General features: G+C 41.0%; 1 protein-coding gene across 14 annotated transcripts in view; it reads right to left on the reverse strand.

The window, feature by feature from the left end:
* NRG1 (neuregulin 1) overlaps positions 1 to 19275 on the reverse strand; it is a 452970-nt gene that overhangs the window by 19538 nt on the left and 414157 nt on the right. For 13 of the 14 annotated variants that reach the window (XM_064642123.1, XM_064642117.1, XM_064642122.1 and 10 more), the window contains 2 exons: positions 12734 to 12863; positions 5949 to 6007 (listed from right to left, as the gene is read on the reverse strand). In XM_064642123.1, coding sequence (XP_064498193.1) covers positions 5949 to 6007; positions 12734 to 12863 — 189 coding nt within the window. Of the gene's footprint in view, positions 1 to 5948; positions 6008 to 6656; positions 6725 to 12733; positions 12864 to 19275 lie in introns of all 14 variants that reach the window. The other variant, XM_064642126.1, reaches the window with a different exon arrangement.

Below are 19275 nucleotides of genomic sequence, written 5' to 3' on the forward strand. Positions count from 1 at the left end.
GGCTGTGTCCCCCTGCAAATGGGTTGTGCATCACTCCCCCTTCTGGACCTGCTTCTATCCCCGGAATGCATGTGCTTGCTCTTGTAGGTTGTGACCTGGAGGTGGCTGGCACTGTTTGCTCAGCACTGGGAGTCCTTCTCTGCTTTGCAGATTGGCTGACGCAGGGCTCTGGCTTCTGGAAAACGAGAAACCCAGCCCATTTTTCCCTGTCTTTGAGCTGTGCTGCCTTGGCAGAACAACTTGTTGGCCAGCTGGATGGACCCTGGGGTGCATGGCCTGATGCTCCTTACGCAGATCACATGCCTAAATCAGCACCCCCAGGCACCCAGTAGCTGGGGGTAAGGAGGAACACGGGTTTTCCTCGCAGCAGGTAACCCTTCCCACGGGGCCAACACCATAGCCATGGTAGCCCTTGCCATTTTTTGTTCTTGTGTGCTGTGAAATTTAAATCCAATCCTAATTTTCTCACCAAATAGATTTTTTTTATTGTAGTTTGCACACATGGAGAATGCAAATTCTTTGTTGCCAATCAGTAACATTTTAAGGGTTAAGTAAGCTGGAATCCATCCAGGTCTCTTCCTAAAGAGCCAGTATTACATGCCTACCTGAACTCTGCTAATGATATACATTAGTTGCATAGAAAGCTTGGTTAAATCTTCAATAAAATGAATGTCATGCCCATGCATATACATTGCTGTAATTATGCTTGCTTATAGGTAAGACACCTAGCTTGAAGGTGATTTAATTTTAGGGGAAGTAATTCATGTCATGCAGTTTCTACTTCAAATAATTCAATAAGAAGTTGGTACTTAAAATGGGAATATGTTCTGGCTGAAAAACCTAACAAAAAACATGCTGAAAAAACATGCACTGTTTATTCAAACCTACATGTTATGTAGCTCTTACTTGTCTATGGTACTCCTAGGTACATTCCCTAGACCTGATCAAAAGAAAGCAGAATATCCCAACGCTTCTCATTTTATAAACAGACTATTATTTTTGATATTTTCCTATTTAACCCAATTATTGTTGCATAGTTTTTGCATGCAATGTGGTTTCTATTGAATATTTGTCTAGGTGCTCTAAGAATAAATTCAATTAGTTATTTTTAACAGCTCAGTTTTCATTCTGGACGTGACTTGAGGAGGGACATGATAGTATTGGAGGAAAAAATAGGAAGCAAAGTTATTTAAAACTACAACTACTGAGGCACAGTGTCTACAGAACAAGAAGATGGTGCCTGGAAATGTGGAACAAATCCTCCAGAACTGCATGCTCCGTCCTTGAGTGGTGTGCCAGAGCTACTGGGCACCCAAGGCTTTGGGGTGGCTACTCAAAAGATCTAGGTGGGTGGGTAGCCTGGAGACACTGTGAGGGGTGAGGACTACCTCAGTTTTTTTGTAGAGATCTCGCACCTGACAAAGGAAGGACACATTCGGATCAACTGCAACAGCAGAGACATCCAGGGAGACCCATTTCAGCTCTGAAGCAGCAAGGTGTCATGTTTCTAAAGTATTGTTTAGTTTTCTTATTAAATGTGTTCTGTGGGTAATGAGAAATTTAAAAAGAAATTCTTTTTCATGTAATTTGATTTGGAAACGAACTAAAGTCCCCTAAGCTATCACAGAACAGAACCCCTAAATGTCAGACAATTCTACTTGAGGGATCAGGATACAGTCTCTTTGTGACATTTAGGATCCACTTTGTATTAAAAATTTTGATTCATTTCAGTGGTTCTCAGGCTGCAAAGCAGGTTTTGAACTTTGAATTTGAAGTCCTATGGCTCCTGTAAAAGTGTTATCCTACAACTGGTTTGAGTCTTAGAAAAATGGAAAATTTGCTCTTTCCTAATTGAAGTATTCTATCATAGCAATTTTAGTATTTAATTAACATTTATTGAGTAGCTTATAATGAAAAACTGTCTTTTTTAACCTTGAGCAGAAGATGCACAATGGCATTTTTCAAATTTGTATCATTTAGGGGTCTTGGTCTCAGCACATGGATTTGAAAATTGTGGACAAATTAGGACAATTTAGGGTGCTGAAGGACACAAAGTGGACAATTTAGGGTGCTGAAGGGCTTTAAAAAATGAAAATTTCCAGTAAGATTGTATAATAGCCTCATACAGATGTGAACACTTGAAAAATATATCGAAACTGAGAAATACTGAGGTAGCAAAACAACTAAAAATGTACTTTTGAAGATCTGTAGTTCATATGAAAAGACTGAAAAAATCAAGGCCATCACGGAGTAACTGCAGTTTTGACCACCCTTCTAGGATATCAGAGTTTTCCTCAATTCTTGCCCCCTTTATCGCCTCAAACAGATTCATCTTGACCATATGAGGCAGGGGCTGTCATCTAAACAAAAATTTCCCTCTGCCCTTCTTGGTACTGTCCCCCTTGCTCATCAAGGATGGCAGAGCTGAAATGGACACAGTTTAAACTGGTGTCCCATGCTGAGGGAAGGCATGACCCATGTTCAATTCATGCCCAAGAAGGCACAGAACACGCCCCTCGAGCTGAATTCACTGTTCACTAGCAAAATAAGCAAATCCATTGGCCCTTTGGATGGGATCCTTGATCTATCTGGGCCATTTGAGGGGACAAAGGGTTTACCTGTGATTATGCTCTAGAGAAGCTTCCTCAACTGTCTGTTAATTCACAGCTCTGTCACTGTCTCTTATCCCAAGGATCATTCTGCACAGTGTTGTCCTAAGAGTTCTCACGCACAACTACACAAAAATTAGCCAAAACCTTTAATGCTAACTAATTATTTTTCTTCCATTTGCCTTGATTCCTCGACCTCGAGGGAGTGAATGTGTGAACATTCAGATGCAGCAAATATATCTGCACGGAACAGATGTATTTTTGGAACACTCTGAGGACTGCCTTCTGCTGTCTTTAAGGAGCAGTGGTGGACCACGAGCCTCAAAGTCGAAACGGTCACAGCGGAACGGCAGGGTGGCACCCCTGCCAGCAGCTGTGACTGCTGTGCTCGAGGAAAGGACATTACAGGGTCTGACAGCGGGCTCCAGAGACTAGCAAAATGCTAGCACAGTTTGTTCTTCAGTTTCCCTTGGACTACAAAGGCGGGAAGCACCAGCTGAAGGGGAAATATATGTGTCTGCGGCGCTGGAGGTAACTGTAGCAGTGGGGAATCTCACAGTCGTCACCTCTCAGCAACCACTGGTTGTCCCGTGGTTTGGTGTGCTTGCAAAGCTGGAAGCCAGCGTAAACAGTAAGTGTAAACATGTGCTTTCCAGTAGCCTCCCTCATGTCCATTCCCAGTTATGCTCACACTTCCACTGACAGAAAGGAAAGGCATTTCTGTGGAAGAACTTTTCTTAAATTGGAGAGCTACCTAATCTCCTGTGTCCCTTTTCAACCTATTTCTAGTGCACTGTGATAACTGAATTGTCTGGGGCTAACCAAACCACTGCCAAGATAAGCCAGTTAGCCTTGCACTCTGTTGGGACAAAGGGTTTCCAGAATGCTCAGTGGCAACCTTGTTCCAACCTTGCAAAGACCCTCAGCAAAGCTCATAACTTCAGGAGTCTCAAATACCAACTTTAGGGTAGATTTCTGAAGCCAACTTTTCCTCAACAGCCCAATTAAGATAGTAACAGCTCATCAGTAGGCACACTTGGCTTGGAATCCCATTGACTCTTTCTTTCCAAATGAAGAAAGACCCTTCTGAAAGCAAGTAAAATTAGATAGCACTGTATAGTTCACACGTACAGTTTTTGTCTCCTACTGGCACTCATGCTGTTTAGCATCCCAGTTTGCTCTGTACTTTGCAAAAGCTGCATCTACAGAGCTAAGTCAATCATCCACAACACTTGGTGCAAAATATGAGCTTGGCTTTATGCCCCAGATGCAACATTTGCCTAAAGAGAACTCTCATTCTAAGCCCTCTCTTAAATGGTATGCTGTGGTCTTCTTTCGTTTTAATAATAAAAAGTATATAAATGCTTCTTCATTAATTTTTTTTTTTAAAGTATAAATGTACTCTCGCTGGACGTTTTCCAAAGTGTCATTTCCACATCTCTGGTTGCATAAGAAACCAGGGGTTGTAGTGCAGATGCAGGGTGGGCAGAAGAGCCAGAATCTCACAGCCATGGACTGGGGCTCTCAGAGTAGCCTAAGGCAGGCAGTGGTGTGCTCTCCTCCAGTGCATTTCAAGGAGAGGAAAGACTGGACCAACTCAAGTACTTGTAACTGAGCACAGCCCTCGCAGCAAGGCAAGGGCATCTATGCCTTTTCCATGGAGGCAACTTGAGAAAATCTCAAACTGGTGTCTTTAAATATCCCAACTGAAAAACCAATGAAGGAAAACCCACCTAAACTCTTCTTTTTTTTTCTTTTTGTTTTTTCTCCTGGACAGGAAAATGAATTTATAATCAACATGCAACCGTTCTAAAATTTTCAGGGTAAATTCAGCAGCAAAAAATGGATCTCATGTTTTTACACCGCCTCCTTTTAAATTATTCTTCTAATATCAGAAAAACTTAACTGCACTTTTCACCACAATGCACAGGAAAGGACACTTAAATCTAACATTTGGTAAACAAATACTGTCACAGCATAAAAAATTTTCAAATCCATAGTTACCAAAGTCATTTTAAAAATAACTCACACTAATAAAGCTTTTAAATCAGGGCATAAAATACACACTTGAGTGCTGGAAGGTCTGGTCTCAAGTCATCACTCTTGGGATTTACATGGGTAGCTTCCATGATGGGCAGTATGAATTATATATGGTCCTTTTTCATCCATCAATATACAAGAAAACCTATGCATCTCTTCAGGCTCCAAAATGTCCAGCACATGCTTACAGCTTTTTGTCCTATATACTAATGGAAATTAAATTAGGATAGCCTATAGTCTTTCTGTGCTGGCAAGTAATCCATCAATAAAATTGTTTCTATCATACTGCTCTTAGATCACAGTACATTCTGATGCCAGCAGCAATTAATTGTGCATAGTACACATGCATTAAAATGTAAGATCTAAGCAATTTTCTTATATGTTATCTTCAACTTTGCTATAGCCAGTGATAGAAAGTAAGTATTTAGTGTACCCTCTATTTCTTCCCTGACTAATAATAATAATAATAATAATAATAATAATAATAATAATAATAAACAACCCATTTCTTCATGAGAAAACTGATGGGATGTAATTGCAGTGCTGATTCTACCAGAATTCTGACACAAAGTCCTCTCTCTGTTTGTGTATGTGTTTGATACTTTTATTTTGCCAATTAATCTGAAATATTTGATCTCTTGCACCTGTTACCCCCAATAGACCCAAAATGTGTCAGACCCCATTGTTTCAGCCATCTCCCTCTCTTTTCTTTTTGTTTACGTGCTCTTTCAACTGAAACTCAGACAATGAGGAGAAAGTACATTTTGATCCTGTTTGGCATGTGCTCATTAGAAACCAGGTAAACACCTCAATAACCTTTAACCTCTAGTTCCAAATGCAAATCTCATATACAAGTAGAGGATTGGCTACCTGTCCCTTTGTTGGGGGAGTGCTGCCCTGTACCATGATTCATTAGCTTTTTGTGGCAAATAAAATGAGAGACTTTGAAACATAATTCTAGTACTTTTTCTGCTTGATGTCAGTGGGGAGTCCATATCACACACCCAGTGTTAATTTCACAGAGTTCCTAAGTCTTGCATTTCCCCATAACCCCAACGCCAAACAATCCAGGAGAGTATTGCAATTGCTTTTTTTTTGTTACCGTTTTCATGCAACAGGCAGAGACAATCAATATTAGGCCTTAGGCAACAAATCTAGTTACAGATAAAAAAAAAAACAAAAAAAAACAAAAAACCAAAAACAAAAACAAAAAAATTGAAAGAAAGATGCAGCGACAAGAAAGCAGCACCAACTGAGCATGCTTCTACTGCGGCACAGACAGAAAAGTAGTGGACGTACTGTAGAAGCTGGCCATTACGTAGTTTTGGCAGCGATCACCAGTAAATTCATTTGGGCACCTGAGAGGAAAAACAAACAAAAAAATGGTAGAGAAAAAAAAACAGAGAAAAGAGAAGAGGTGAATATATGCTAGGAAAGAAGCTCCTTCAGTGTGAACTGATATGACTTGGTGAGTTCACTTTCAGAAACTGAATCTCGGTTTAGCGTGTCAAAATGGCTCAAGACGTTGAGAGCAACTCATTTGCTCTGTGGAAATGTAAAGAAATCCCCCCCTGAAAAACCAGCCAAAACCAAACCAATCCAGATCAAAGTGTGTTTCAAGATGTGAGACAGAAATTCACCATTCCAGAGTCCCAAATTGGTATTAGGATGCACTTTCCACAAGGCAGCAAGGACACAAGATCTGTACATCACTCCATGAGTTTGCTCTTTTAGGGTTGCACTTTACAGCAGTCTCCCAAACGAGAAAACTGCCAGTGTGTGCAAAACAAATGCATCTGTGAATGAATGGAAAGATCAAAAATCACACAAATGAGAAACATTTTGGAGGTCAAATAATGCCATGGTGTACAGATTGTACTTTAGAGAATCAGTCATAAATTAGTGAGTAAAGAGGCCAGTTCCAGCTGAACTGTGAAAACACCAAGTACTATTGATTTTGTTGCTGTAGTTGGGGAAGAAAGCAAAGTTCAGATTATTTTAACATACTTTCTTGGTTTTGGATTTTCATGGGCAGAGTTTCAGTACATCTTGCTCCAGTGAATCCAGGTTGGCACCTAAAGGGCAAAAACGTGATAAGCAATAGTACACCAAAACCACTGCACTAACAGACTTACACCTGCTGGTCTATGGAGTGGGAGTGCATTAAGTGACTTCCTGGTTAGGTGTTAGTGAAAAATGATCAGAAAAGAGGCAAGAAAGTGTAATCTTTCCAGAAGAAAACACTCTGCAAAATTTACAGCAAAAATCCATCAGAGAAAAAAAAATCTAGGAAGTCTTTTTGCTTGTCTGTTTTGAAAAAAAAAAAAAAAAAAAGAATTATGACTAGCAAAAATGTGTACCGGTTCACTGCTTATTCCACCTCATGAAGGGACCTGATTGAGTTCTTTTTTCAAATTTGCAATGCACTGTTGCTTTCACCAGTCACACAAAATCTGCAAAAATACCATGATTTCCCTATTTCTGTAAGGGCATATTGTGCTTTGTGGTAATTTGCTTCGAGAAGGAGTATTTAATACAACAATCACAGAAAAGCCAAAAATATTCCAAAAAGTGAGAAGACAAACTCAAACCCAAAGTGAAGTACATTCAACATGGCTGACAAAAGGAAAAAAAAAGTCAGTCCAGTCACTAAGCAAGATGAGAAGGCAGAAGTGCTCTCAAAAGAAGCCCCGTAGCTGTCCGTCCTTTCAGTTCATAAGCTCTTCTGCAGAAAACTTCAGTGCAGCTTTCCCCCTGGTCATAGTGAAGGAGGTTCTCTTCTGTGCATTGCCTGTCTTTGCTGCTGCCGCCTGTCAATTCTTCCCTCACCTTTATTCTCCATTCTGGGGCAGAGCTCAGGCTCCCAAAATATCACTATAGTCCTACAGACATAAGTGTGAGTGACTGTCCACCACACTAAATACCTACAGATTTCAGTCTTCTTTCTTTCTCCTTCTTCTCTCCAGCGTTACTCAGTATGTAATCTGAAATTACCTTTCTTGAACGTGTCTCACTTGTGTTGCTTGTCTTCATGATGTTCTCCATGAGTTCCCCATGGTGCAAGAATCTCTCCCTCCTCCTGCTGATGATATGGTGCTAGCCCCTTTTTCAAACTTCTTCATCATTTACTTGCCAGGGGCTGAAGAACCCTCTTATTTGCAAATGCACATTGTTCAGAACAATCCTTCGTCTCTTATATCCATCTAAGTTTCATGTGTGTTGAAAACTGTCCCAATTTTTTAAATTCTGCTCTTCCACAATTGCCTCTAGCCCGAGCAGATAAGGATACTGCTCTTGCACAAGTGGGACTTTCAGAAAATCCCTTTGGCAGAGGACCAGCATCTGACATAAATGCTAGTATTTTCTTCAAATAAACCGTGCAGGAATTATTTTTGTATAATAAAATATATATTTTGACGATCTGCAGATAAGCCTTTTGAGCGTATTATTATTATTTTGCTTATTAAGGAAGGGAGTTTATGTTCTCCAGAGCCAAGGTCACATCTTTTCACAAGTACCCAGTGTGGAGAGATCCCAGTCTCCACAGATACATTCAGTTGAGAAAAATGCAACAAAGATAACTCTGCTATGAAAAGGTGACATTTCTGGGCATGACAGAAGACTTCTTGCATCTTTGAGAGAAGGCAAAATGCCTTTGATAGAAAGCATTTCCATCTGCGCTACTGAATGAGAGTAAAAATATTTTACACTATTGTGATCTTGTTAAATAACTGTCCCTGGAAAGCTGGCATTAGCACATGCATGGCTTTCCATTCACAGAGATCTCTACATCTTGCTCGTCAGGCTCAACCCTACACAATCCCAAGGAACACACTGCTGATTAAAAGCCTCAGGCTTTGCTCCTGCCACTGGCCATTGGTGGGTTGCTTCCTCTGTGCTTGTTTTCAGATGTTGGTGCAGCTGTGGAGGTGATGAAAACAACCTGAGCACTGGTGTAGACAAAGCTAAAATCACTTCCAGACCAACCAGGGTCAGCCCTGTTGAGATGGTGCCGAAAACAGCTCAGGTGTGTTTATACTGTCTCTGAAACCATTGTCAGCAAATGGGCTGGAGCACCTGCCCCTGAGAATGGGCCCAGGGTGGGCCATCTGAGAGGAAAGCTGGGATGAGCCGGTCCTCTTATGATGATGTGTGAATGCTAAAGGCATTTTATTGCTCGGATGTGCAGTGCAGCACTGTTTCCAGTTCACAAACAACTTGCGATTGTGTCCTTTTCAAAACACCCTGTCCTACTCGAAGTTTTCAGACTTTATTTCTTGTTGTGTCTTTCTTTTCTGGATCATTATCCATGTTCCATTTTCTTTTACGACACCAGCAATAGTTGAAGTCAAACAACTTGGAGCAAAAGGTTTGTGCTGTGAGAGCTTTATAACTTCCCTTCAGCCTTCCAGAAGGCTACTCGGACTATTTATTTATTGTATTAACTGGGTAAACCCATGATACTGAACCATGTATAATAGAAGAAATGCTTTTTTCCTCTACACACAGTAGCTGCAGAGAGCAGCATTTGCATGCATTCAGTAGATGCATCTCAGAACACCGAATGCATATCACCAAACTGTTTTTCGGCAGGAGAGGAAAGGCTGAATGGATGAGAAACTCACATTTCCACTTCATTTACTGCCTATAAACAAATGCATTCGGGGAGAACATTTTGATTTTTTTTTGTTTGTTTTTGTTTTTGTTTTTTTCCCGTGGGAAAATAGTAGCCCATTTCATTGCTGAAGTCAGAACCAGTATTTCTATCCCACCTCTTGAAAGAATATCTCTGGAACTTCTCCTTGCATCATTGAAATGAATTTTATCTTTTCACTGGTTTGAATAACCTTCTGCCCATTTCTATTCTAGAAAGGCCTTTACATGAAGATAGATATAGAAAATGGCTATGTCTTTAAAAAGTATGTAATTCACTCTTCTGCTGTTAAGAAAAGCAGCAGCCTACTTCATTGAGAGAGCAGCTTTATTTTCATCCAGTGAAATTCGGATGTAAATTCATTTCTTCAATAACAACAAAAGCACTAGAAAAGATGATATCTGTGAGTAAGAAATCAGTTAGTCAGACTAGCAAGGCCTTCATGGTATGATACTTCAAAAGAACACTTTAAAAGTGTTACAGATACTATATTCATACAGATTTTTCTTCAAGTAAGAAGGAAATGCTAGGAATTTTGGTCTTAATTTTGTATTTATTGAAAAAGCTACCTGATCTTTCTGTCTTCAGTGAACCTGGGGACATGTTTCCAACTGAACAGAAATGACTTAGGAATCTCAGTCTCATAGGAAGCCAGTAACATCCAGGCTTCCAAGGTCTATGGCATTTTCAGAATGTGGTTCGTGTTCCTGTGAAGCTTCCAAAAGTTTTATACGCTAGTTTATTAAAGCAGTCTCAAAGCTTCCTTTTTCATCTCTCCTACTTTGAGACTGTTTTGTTCAGTCTGGGGCCATAATTAAAATGCACGTAGGGAACATACATGCTACCATAGATGTAGCTGTACAATGTCTAAGTCTTCACATATTTCTTGAGTATTTCACATGGTTACCGCTTGAAAGCAGGAAATTTTCTCAAAGCTCACATCAGTACCCCTGAGAGCAGGATCAGATCCTGTCTGGATCATTTTTTATTTTTTTTAATATATAGCAAGATTTTAACAGAAGATGAATGTGGTATCTCCCTTTTTTTTTTTTTTTTTTTTTTTCTCATAGAATAGGGGATTTACAAAACCAGAGATATCACTTGGAAAATTCCATGGTTGTTTTGAATCTGAGTCATGTTTTTTTGGTTAGGGATAAAACTAATTTAGAATGATATGGCTCATGCTTTAAAAATTTTGTTTTTGCTCTCAACAGATGGACCATATGGAAAAATGTGAACTTGCTACTGAGGCAGAAATATGAAGAGCAAGTACCATATTTCAAGCATTCTGTTTCCACAGGCATGTTCTGGGAGTAGATTTATTTTCTCAGAACAATGAAGGCAATGTGCAGTGATTAGGTACTTATTTTAATTAACACTGGAATGCTAGAATTAAAAGTAGACATCTGTATTTTTAATGAAATAAGAAGAAAACTGTATTTTGTCTTTTCAGTTTCCCAGTACACCCACTTTTAAGTACTCAAGCTTTTATTTCTTATGTAGCTGTATTGCGTCCTGTTTTACTACTCAACATAAAGTTTGGGTTCTGGCAAGTGGTAGAGGGCATAGCAAATGGCTCTGGAAGATAGTAATGGCCCTGATTGTTCTCAGGATAAGAATTCTTCTCCACTGCCTTACTGTAAATGAGATTCTCCCTCTCTAACTTTAAAGCTCTGATGCTTTTTCCAAATAGGTCTTGGACCACCCAGGGAGAGGCACATCTGCCAAATCTGGGAATTGCCTTTTCTTTCAGATCCAGTCCCAGAATTAAAGGTTCTTTCTTGCTTACAATAGGGGAAAAAAGCACCCACTACATTAAAATGTCTCTGATACATAGTATTAAAATAATTAGCCAGTCTATAACATCATCAAAAAACATACACAGATCTCTGAACTAAAAAAAAAAAAAAAAAAAAAAGTCCCCATACCACTGAAAATGGGACACCTCTGAAACTGTCAAGACAATGTTAATGATTAGCAAGTCTCCCAGATGCTCAGCTCTGCTGCCCTGGAGTTTTCTGGACACACAGGTGGGCTCTTGTACATGCCCTGAGGAGTCATGGCAAACTGCTCATCTTGTACTGCCGGTTTACAATGATCATGCACATTTCAAACAAATCTTTCTCTCTCTCAAAAATGGATCCAACACACCACAGCACACTTTTCTGTGTTCACTTTAGCTACAAATTATCCTAAAATCAACGAAACTTTCAGCAGCAGAGCCATCTGAAAACCCAAAGCAAAACAAAGCCTGTGAAGTGCAGGTTACATCAACCTTCTACAAAAAAAGGAAAAAAAAAAGAAAACTTATAGGTAAACCAGAATATTGAGCTGCTTGGTGGGGGTTTTTGATGGCTTATTTTGGTTTGTTTGTTTACCTTTCATTTTTTTTTTTTTTTTTTTTTAACATTAACAATAGAGACAAGCAGTCAATGTCTTCCTGGCCTAATGAGAGCATCATAGACCTTCATCTAACTCACCCACCAAAGTTACCTTCACAATTAGCGTTCTTTCACTTTTAGTCCCAGGAGATTGAAAAATTATGCAATTACAGCTGATGACAGTCTTTACCAACCACCACCTCTTGTCTGTCAGAAAAACAGCAATATTCTCAGAAAAGTGCACTCTTTCCACTCAGCCCTCTTAGGTACCAATGATGTTTCCCAAGATTTAAATGCTGAGTTGCCTCTCAAGCTAGAGAGAAGCAGTCTCTATGACTAGTTCATCTCCAGTGGTAAATGCTACATGATGTGCTCCCAGGCAGCAGATAAACTCTGTAGCTCTTCCTGGGCGTTCTCTAAGACAAGGGACTATTGCAGCAGTCCAAAACAGCACAGGCCAGGACCTGAGGAAGGTGCACAAGCACGCCCTCAGACTAAATGCATATGTCTTCCTGATCCTCACGCAAGATAGTAATCTCCACCAATTAACGCAACATTCATTGCTTTTTATGCAATTAAACACGACAACCAGTTGTGAATCTGATCTCCTCAGAAACTGTTCAGTTACTGCATCAGACAATTAAAATAACAGTTTCTCCTGTACAAAAGGTAATTATCCAATGCAGTCACCCACACACCTTTTCTTTTTCTTCTTTTTTTTTTTTTTTTTTGGTTAAATACGGTGTATCTAGTTTACAGTATCTGTTTCATTATTTGTAACATAAGGCTCAAGTTGTGTTACTTTATGCCCTATAAACGTCAGTGGAGGTTGCTGTGCCATTATCATGTGGGAAGATTTCCTGGTTAGTCTCTGCTATGCTTCATATATAGAACACAGGTGTCAGTCTTGGTATGTTATTTTCACATCCACATGGTGAAAAACGAAGAAATGCAAGTTCAGAAGAAGAAATTGTTCAGGTGCTCCTTTAAAGAAAAACCATTTGTGAAAACTGGTGGCTCCAAGAAAAGAGGCAAATAGGATTTCTTACCTGCACAGGTATCTTGGGGGGTTTGGGAGGTCTTTAACCATATAACACTCTCCCCCATTTACACAGAAGGCTTTCTGCTTTACGTCACATTTTGTGAGATGACTTGTCCCAGTTGTGGATGTGGAAGTGGCTGGAAAAGACAAGAGCAAGAATATGGATCAGACACTGTTTTTCTTCCTGACTGGTAAGTGTACTTACATGTGAGGGAAAAAGTAAGGCTAGGGATGATTTGGCAAGTCTCACCACAAGAACCAGTAACTTGACCTTGTATTTTGTTGACTGACACAGGGAGTGGAGTTTAAATACACACCTCAGACACACAAAATCCCCACACTCAGCCTGGGAGGAAGTGAGGGTTTCCCTAGCCCTGTCCATGAAGTGACCTTAAATTTCTGCAACACTCATGTCTATTTCACTAAAAAAGTGTAATTTACATGCAGCAACTTATATTGCATTAATTGCATTCAAGTGATTTTGGGGTGTGAGAGTCATTACAGGTTGCTGATACAGTACCCAATAAAATCAGGACCTGGATGAGATTTCTTCCTAGCATTGCCCTGAAGTAGGTATTTTTCAGGAAGCTTAACCTGAGGCCCTGTGCTGATTCAAGCCCTCAGTCCAGGTATTTCGCTCTTCCCAAGGGAGAGGGTGAAAGGCTGACTGCTGAATGCCTCTTCCCTAGCTCATAAATGAGAGCTGTGGCTACCCTGGTTCGATTATGCAGGAGGAATAGGACAGGGAGTTTGGAGGTTTTGAATCTTCCTGTGCATATACAATTGTCACCATTGTGTCCACAGGAATCTTTGATCCAGAGGCCAATTTAGCATCTCCTGCAGATGTGTTCATGATCATGGAGTACATTAAATGGCTAAACCTGTCTGCAAACCATAAAAAGTGGTGAAGATTCCTGGATGCATTTTGTTTAGCCATGCCCAGGTGTACAGAAGTAAGAAATTTTGTTACTGTGCTCAAAAAATCCCAGAATACAGACTATCACAGATTATGCCAAGTTGAAAGGCATCCACAAGGATCATTGAGTCCAACTCCTGGCCCTGCACAGGACCATCCCCAGGAGTCAGACCACATGCCCAAGAGTATTGTCCAAGTGCTTCTTGAACTCTGTCAGGTTTGGTACTGTGACCACTGCCCTGGAGAACCTGTTCCAGTGCCCAACCACCCTCTGGGTGAAGAACCTTCTTCTAATATCCAACCTAAACCTCCCCTGACACAACTTCAGGCCATTTTTGTTTCTGAAAGACAGTCTACCCCCAGGTGAAACAATGCTATTATTTAGTGACTGATTCCACTGGAGTCACTAGAAAGCTACACAAAAGTTGTCTGATATTCAAAGCCTTTTCTAACACAAAGGTCCCCAAGGGGCATGTTTACAGGAGGCGATTTCCTACACATTTTGAATCTGAAGATTTTAGCAGATCTGCTCTCAACAAATACCTACTTACACATTTTGAGTGGTAATGTGATGTAGCCCCTGTCACATTTGATTGTCATGCATTTCCCATTTTCTTCCAGGTAGATGCATTTTTAGCACTCAGTACCTGGGAAAATGAACCACCTTGGCTGGCACCATTTTCAGAGCAGCTTTACCTATCTGGTTTCAATGAGGCATAAGACAGTGACTGGGACATTTAAGTCTTCTGTTTTACTCCATCAAAATTGCATCTGACTGTACAGCTAACATCTCCCATATCTCTTCCTTCCTTTGCAATCAATCACCAGTGTGTCAGCTTTCTCTTTCTTCCATGCTGCCTTTCTTTCATGGGGTGCCCTACTCTAACAGGCAAGGAAAAAACCTCCCGTGACTTCTTTCAAAACTCAAACTCCCTCCTGCTTTTCGCTTTCACCCACCCATTGTGTGGGTGGGTGTCACATCTTCCCAGATTCTGGTCCTGACTGGGGCCTCTTAGTGCTAATGAAATGCAAACATAGAGTACTGATTCCTCTTAATAACACATTCCTTTCTCCTGGCCCCTCAAAGCGTGATTTATAACCTCTCAGACGAGGATAAATTTATGTCTTGTCTAGGGGCAGGAAAAGGGGTCATGTTTTAAGAGTAGTCTGACACTCTTTCAGCTAGCACCGGTTCAAACAGGACTTTGCACCCAATGTTGACAAAAGGCTGGCCAACAGACTGCCATCCAGTCAGCAGGGAAGGGCCCTCTGTGCTTGATGTCAGTGGGTTGACAACCATCCTTGACAAGAATCTCAGGATGGGGAGACTTGCCTTGTAGAAGAGCCTTTCCTTCTCCACTGGCTTGAAAGGAGCCTGGATTATTGGCCCAAATGTGATGCCTGACATGACAAGCTAGGTCATACCAAGACCTAGGACTGACAAATGTGGGTAGAGCAAATTCCATCTGTACAGTAATGCATACTTTGAAGCCTTTGTGAGTCTCAACAGGTAAACTCAACATGAAGCTTATCCCTGCTGATAGCCTATCCACCATTGTGTCCTTTTACCTTATTAAAAAGCAAAAGGGCACACTTAACCTTGAGACAAGCACTCTGAGGATCAGCATTTCTGAGGATTCTCAAGCTCAGAATGATGGCACCTTAATTTGGAAAGGCAAACCCCCCAACACTTTAGGAAAAAAAACCCACAATTTTGCTATCCTGCTGGCTAATGGAATGCTTTAAATTGAATAGTTAAGGTAGATATAGTAAGAAGTGGACTTGTACCTCTCTGTAATTGTTTCCATAATCTCATTTGCTGCCTTTTTTTTTTTTTTTTTCTCATCAGTTCAATCAAAAGCAGAACACTCAGGAGTTTCAAAGTAACAGTTACTTCCCAGCCGATGTAAGTGAGATTCCGACAGCAGCAATTGCTCTGAACTGATTACTAGAGATGGGAATAATCTGCAGCTCTCAGAGAAACCTCATGATACAAGGGCTTTGCACATATTTGTGAGGAGTGTCTTTACCCACGTTTTGGGCATCACGTATTCAAAACTGTTATATGAATCTTGCACAAGAATTTTCTCTGCATTACTGATCTCCTGGCACCATGGTCTCAGTCTGCCTGAGGTTTATGATGGGGTGAGGGGAGGAAAAAGGTCTCCAGTGGGTTAATTCTGATATTAATTTTTCTTTGCAAAGTATGCATAGTTTTTATGGCATATAGCCAGTATTCACAGTGTATGCACTCTAAGTCTACTTTGCCAATTAAACACAAGAAACACTAACTATGGTTTTGGGTTTCACTTAGAGCTACATAACGGAAGAAATGTGGTGTTTGGGAGCAGGTGTTCATCAGAGTCCATTTCATACAGTCCATGACCAGCCCCAAAATACTGCCTTTCTGTACATCTATAGCAGACACAGGCTTGGAGGATGTATAGCGGGAATGACCAGCAGTGGTGAGGTAAAGCACAGCTGTAGACCGTTTATCTGTGTGTTGTTACTTCGTCTACTCAAAATATGCACCTCCTTTCTTTTTTGTAATGTTTTCTTCAGCTATACAACCACAAGATAGATAAGTTGTGTTCTAGAGCCCTATACCAAACACGAGCCTACCGAAAGGACTAAATTACATGCATTACATGCATATTACAATTTGAAAATATCATGCATGAGATAAACATCTGAAAACACTGCACACTCTACCTTCCCTTCCCTCTTCCCTGAACACAGAAGCACCACATTTAAAAAAGCAGCTGCAGGCAGTGTGAACAAAGTCCCTATTAATGCAAATATTCACATGGCACTGAAAAACAATGAGATCTGCTCCCATTCACGGGAATTGCCTAAAGACATCAACAAGAAGAAAAATAGAAGCTATTGCATCTTTTAAAAGCTACTCTCTAGAAGGTGAAATACCGCTTAAAACCACGTTAGGATCATTTCATGTCAAGCAGATACAACTGAGCTTACCTGGGGAATCTCTGACCCTTTTTTGCCTTGAAGTAGAAAAATGCATTATTTTTCTCTGTCTTGCTTTCCAAAAAGCCCTCTGATGTTGAGTGGCTACAGCACCAAGACTCTCAGACCCCGCACAGGTGAGACAGTCCACTGAGAAGAGCCCTAAGGGATCTCTGACTCAAGTCAGACTGAGAGGGAAGGTCTTTGCAACCTAAACAGAATAGTATCCAGAATAGTATCCATGCCTCTTTGAGCTGAGTTTCTGCAAAGCTGGTGTAAAATCAAAGGACAAACTCAAAGTCATGCAAGGGGGCCAGTGAGATGCTTATGACTCTATGGAGACATAGAGACTCTATGCAGCTGCAGCATAAACAAAGGTTTGCCATTCTCACTGGAAGGCCACTTACTGGAGGTAAATACACCACCTTATTGGACTGCAGGTGGACACCTTTCCAGTCTCCTTTTGTGAATCTGCAGCTCATGGCAATGGAAGAAGAAGGGACCTGCATGGATTGAAGAAGGGATAGAGGGAGTGAAGGAGGCGAGGAGAGAGTGCACACAAGTGAGCTCTGGGGTGATGAAGTGTATGCCCCCAGATGAAAGGCAGCTTTACTAGGTCACGTTCCCTCATCTGAAGTTCATTCATTTCTTTGAAAGCACAATCCAGCTCCCTCTTGACTTGCTGATGTGCAGTTTAGAGATGTACAGCCCTGATCTGCAGGGTAGATTGATTTCCTGTGTAACCTTGGCCGTAGCACTTAATTCTTCTGTATCTCCATTAAACCACTTACATTTTCTTTGCACTGCGTACTGAGTCTCTTCAACTCACTCTGACTCCCGCGATGCACCCTACTTGCAACGAACTTGCAATACGGAAAACCTTGGCATTTCTGTACTGCACTGAATGAGGAAAGCTACTGGGGCCAGCAGAACACAAGACAAAACCTGAGAGCAATCAAAAACTAGCCCCTTTCTGAACAGACAAGAATTTCCATTTTACCAGATGTGTAGAAAGATGTTTCACATCCTTCATACTTAATTGTTCCAGACCTGAAACTGCATTCACGTAGCTCTGAACATGCCAAAGGTTTAAAAAATCTGCCAACACCAACAAATAAACACCAGAGGAAAAAAACCCAACCAAAACCAAAAAGTAAAACAGCCAAATCTCTATCTGAGACATCTACAGTACGTTTATTGGGGCTGCTCAGAATTTTTCACATTGCTTTTGTGATGTAATACCCTAAACTGGATGTTCAATGTAGTTATAAATTTTTTCAGCCTCCGTCTCTGCAAATAACATGCAGTGTAATAGATTCCTGGGAACTTCACAGGAGATCATTTAAGGATGTGTTTAGCCAGCATCTGGAACTAAGTGCTTACAAGTTAGTGGAATTATTCTCTGTCCGTAAGATAGTGCTTTCTCACTTTGGCACTATCTTTATGAGGATCAGGGCCAGAAAGAAGGAAACAGGAAATCACCAGGGTCTGCAAGATAGAAACTTCAGGAAAGACTGAGAGCAAATAAACTCTTGTTGAACCAAGCCAGCATGTCCCTCTTCTCCCTACAACATGGATTCAGCGGTGGTTTCCTCTCACTAACCCAACCTAAGCAAAGCAAAGGAAAGCAAAAAAAAAAAAAAAAAAAAAAGAAAGAAAAGAAAAGAAAAACAAAGCACAGACACTTCAGCTTGCTGCACCACCCGATCACTTCCTCCCCGATAGGCCAGCAGATTGACCCAGTTGGCAGGCGCGAGACTGCGGGACCTGCACAGCATCTGGCTCACCACAGAGGGTCAAGAGGTGACACATGCTAAACACGGCTGACCAGGAACAGTTTTTGTTTGCTTCCTTTCAGTTTGGGGTGCAGAAAAGATGGGCGCAGACACACACAGCCCACAGGCTGTCAGCGAGGAAATGCAATTACTGCTTGCGAAACGAAGTTTTCAGAAAAAGGATGGAAAACGTGGGCTGTGGAAGAATTCAAGTGAAGGGAAAGACGTGATTGAAACTGATCTTGTGAGGCAAGGCATACTTTTTCACTGCCATGAGAGATGTCAGCTTTTACTTGAGGGTTGTGTGACAAGCATGAGCAAAAGGTCTGCAAGAGCCTTTAGAAAGCATTCCCCACCTGGTGAAGGGAGATGTGAATGAAAAAACACAGGGGAATGACAGATCAGAGGGTCCCAGGAGGAAAAATGTGTGTGTTGTGGGGAGGGACAGGAGAAGAAAAGAAGAAAGGAGGTGCAGAGGAAATATGCACAGATTGAACCAGTGCAGGAAAAACAGGCCTAAGCTCAGGAGTGCTAAACAGACAGACAGAAGAGGAAGTGTTTTTACTACTGAGGGACTCTGAAACAACCTTGAAAATACCAGGAATAAGTGTGAGAGTCTGAAAACTTAGAGACCCTAGATTAAAGCAGACAGCAGATAAGGAGCTGAAAGCAACTATCAAGATACATTGAAAGTTATCCAGTGTGTAGTCCTTTGCTGTACTGGAGAACATCCCATCATGTGGAAAGACCTGAGTGGCCAAATAAACCGTAGGAAAGGTTTCCTGGCTCACTTTGCTTCAGAGGCCACACCCCACTCTTTTCCACGGTGCAGTACAGCAAGGTAAGGTACATAACTCATTGGGCTGGAAACTTGTAATGGGCAAAGCCCAT

Source organism: Pseudopipra pipra, chromosome Z (assembly GCF_036250125.1).
Source record: "Pseudopipra pipra isolate bDixPip1 chromosome Z, bDixPip1.hap1, whole genome shotgun sequence".
NCBI lineage: Eukaryota > Metazoa > Chordata > Aves > Passeriformes > Pipridae > Pseudopipra > Pseudopipra pipra.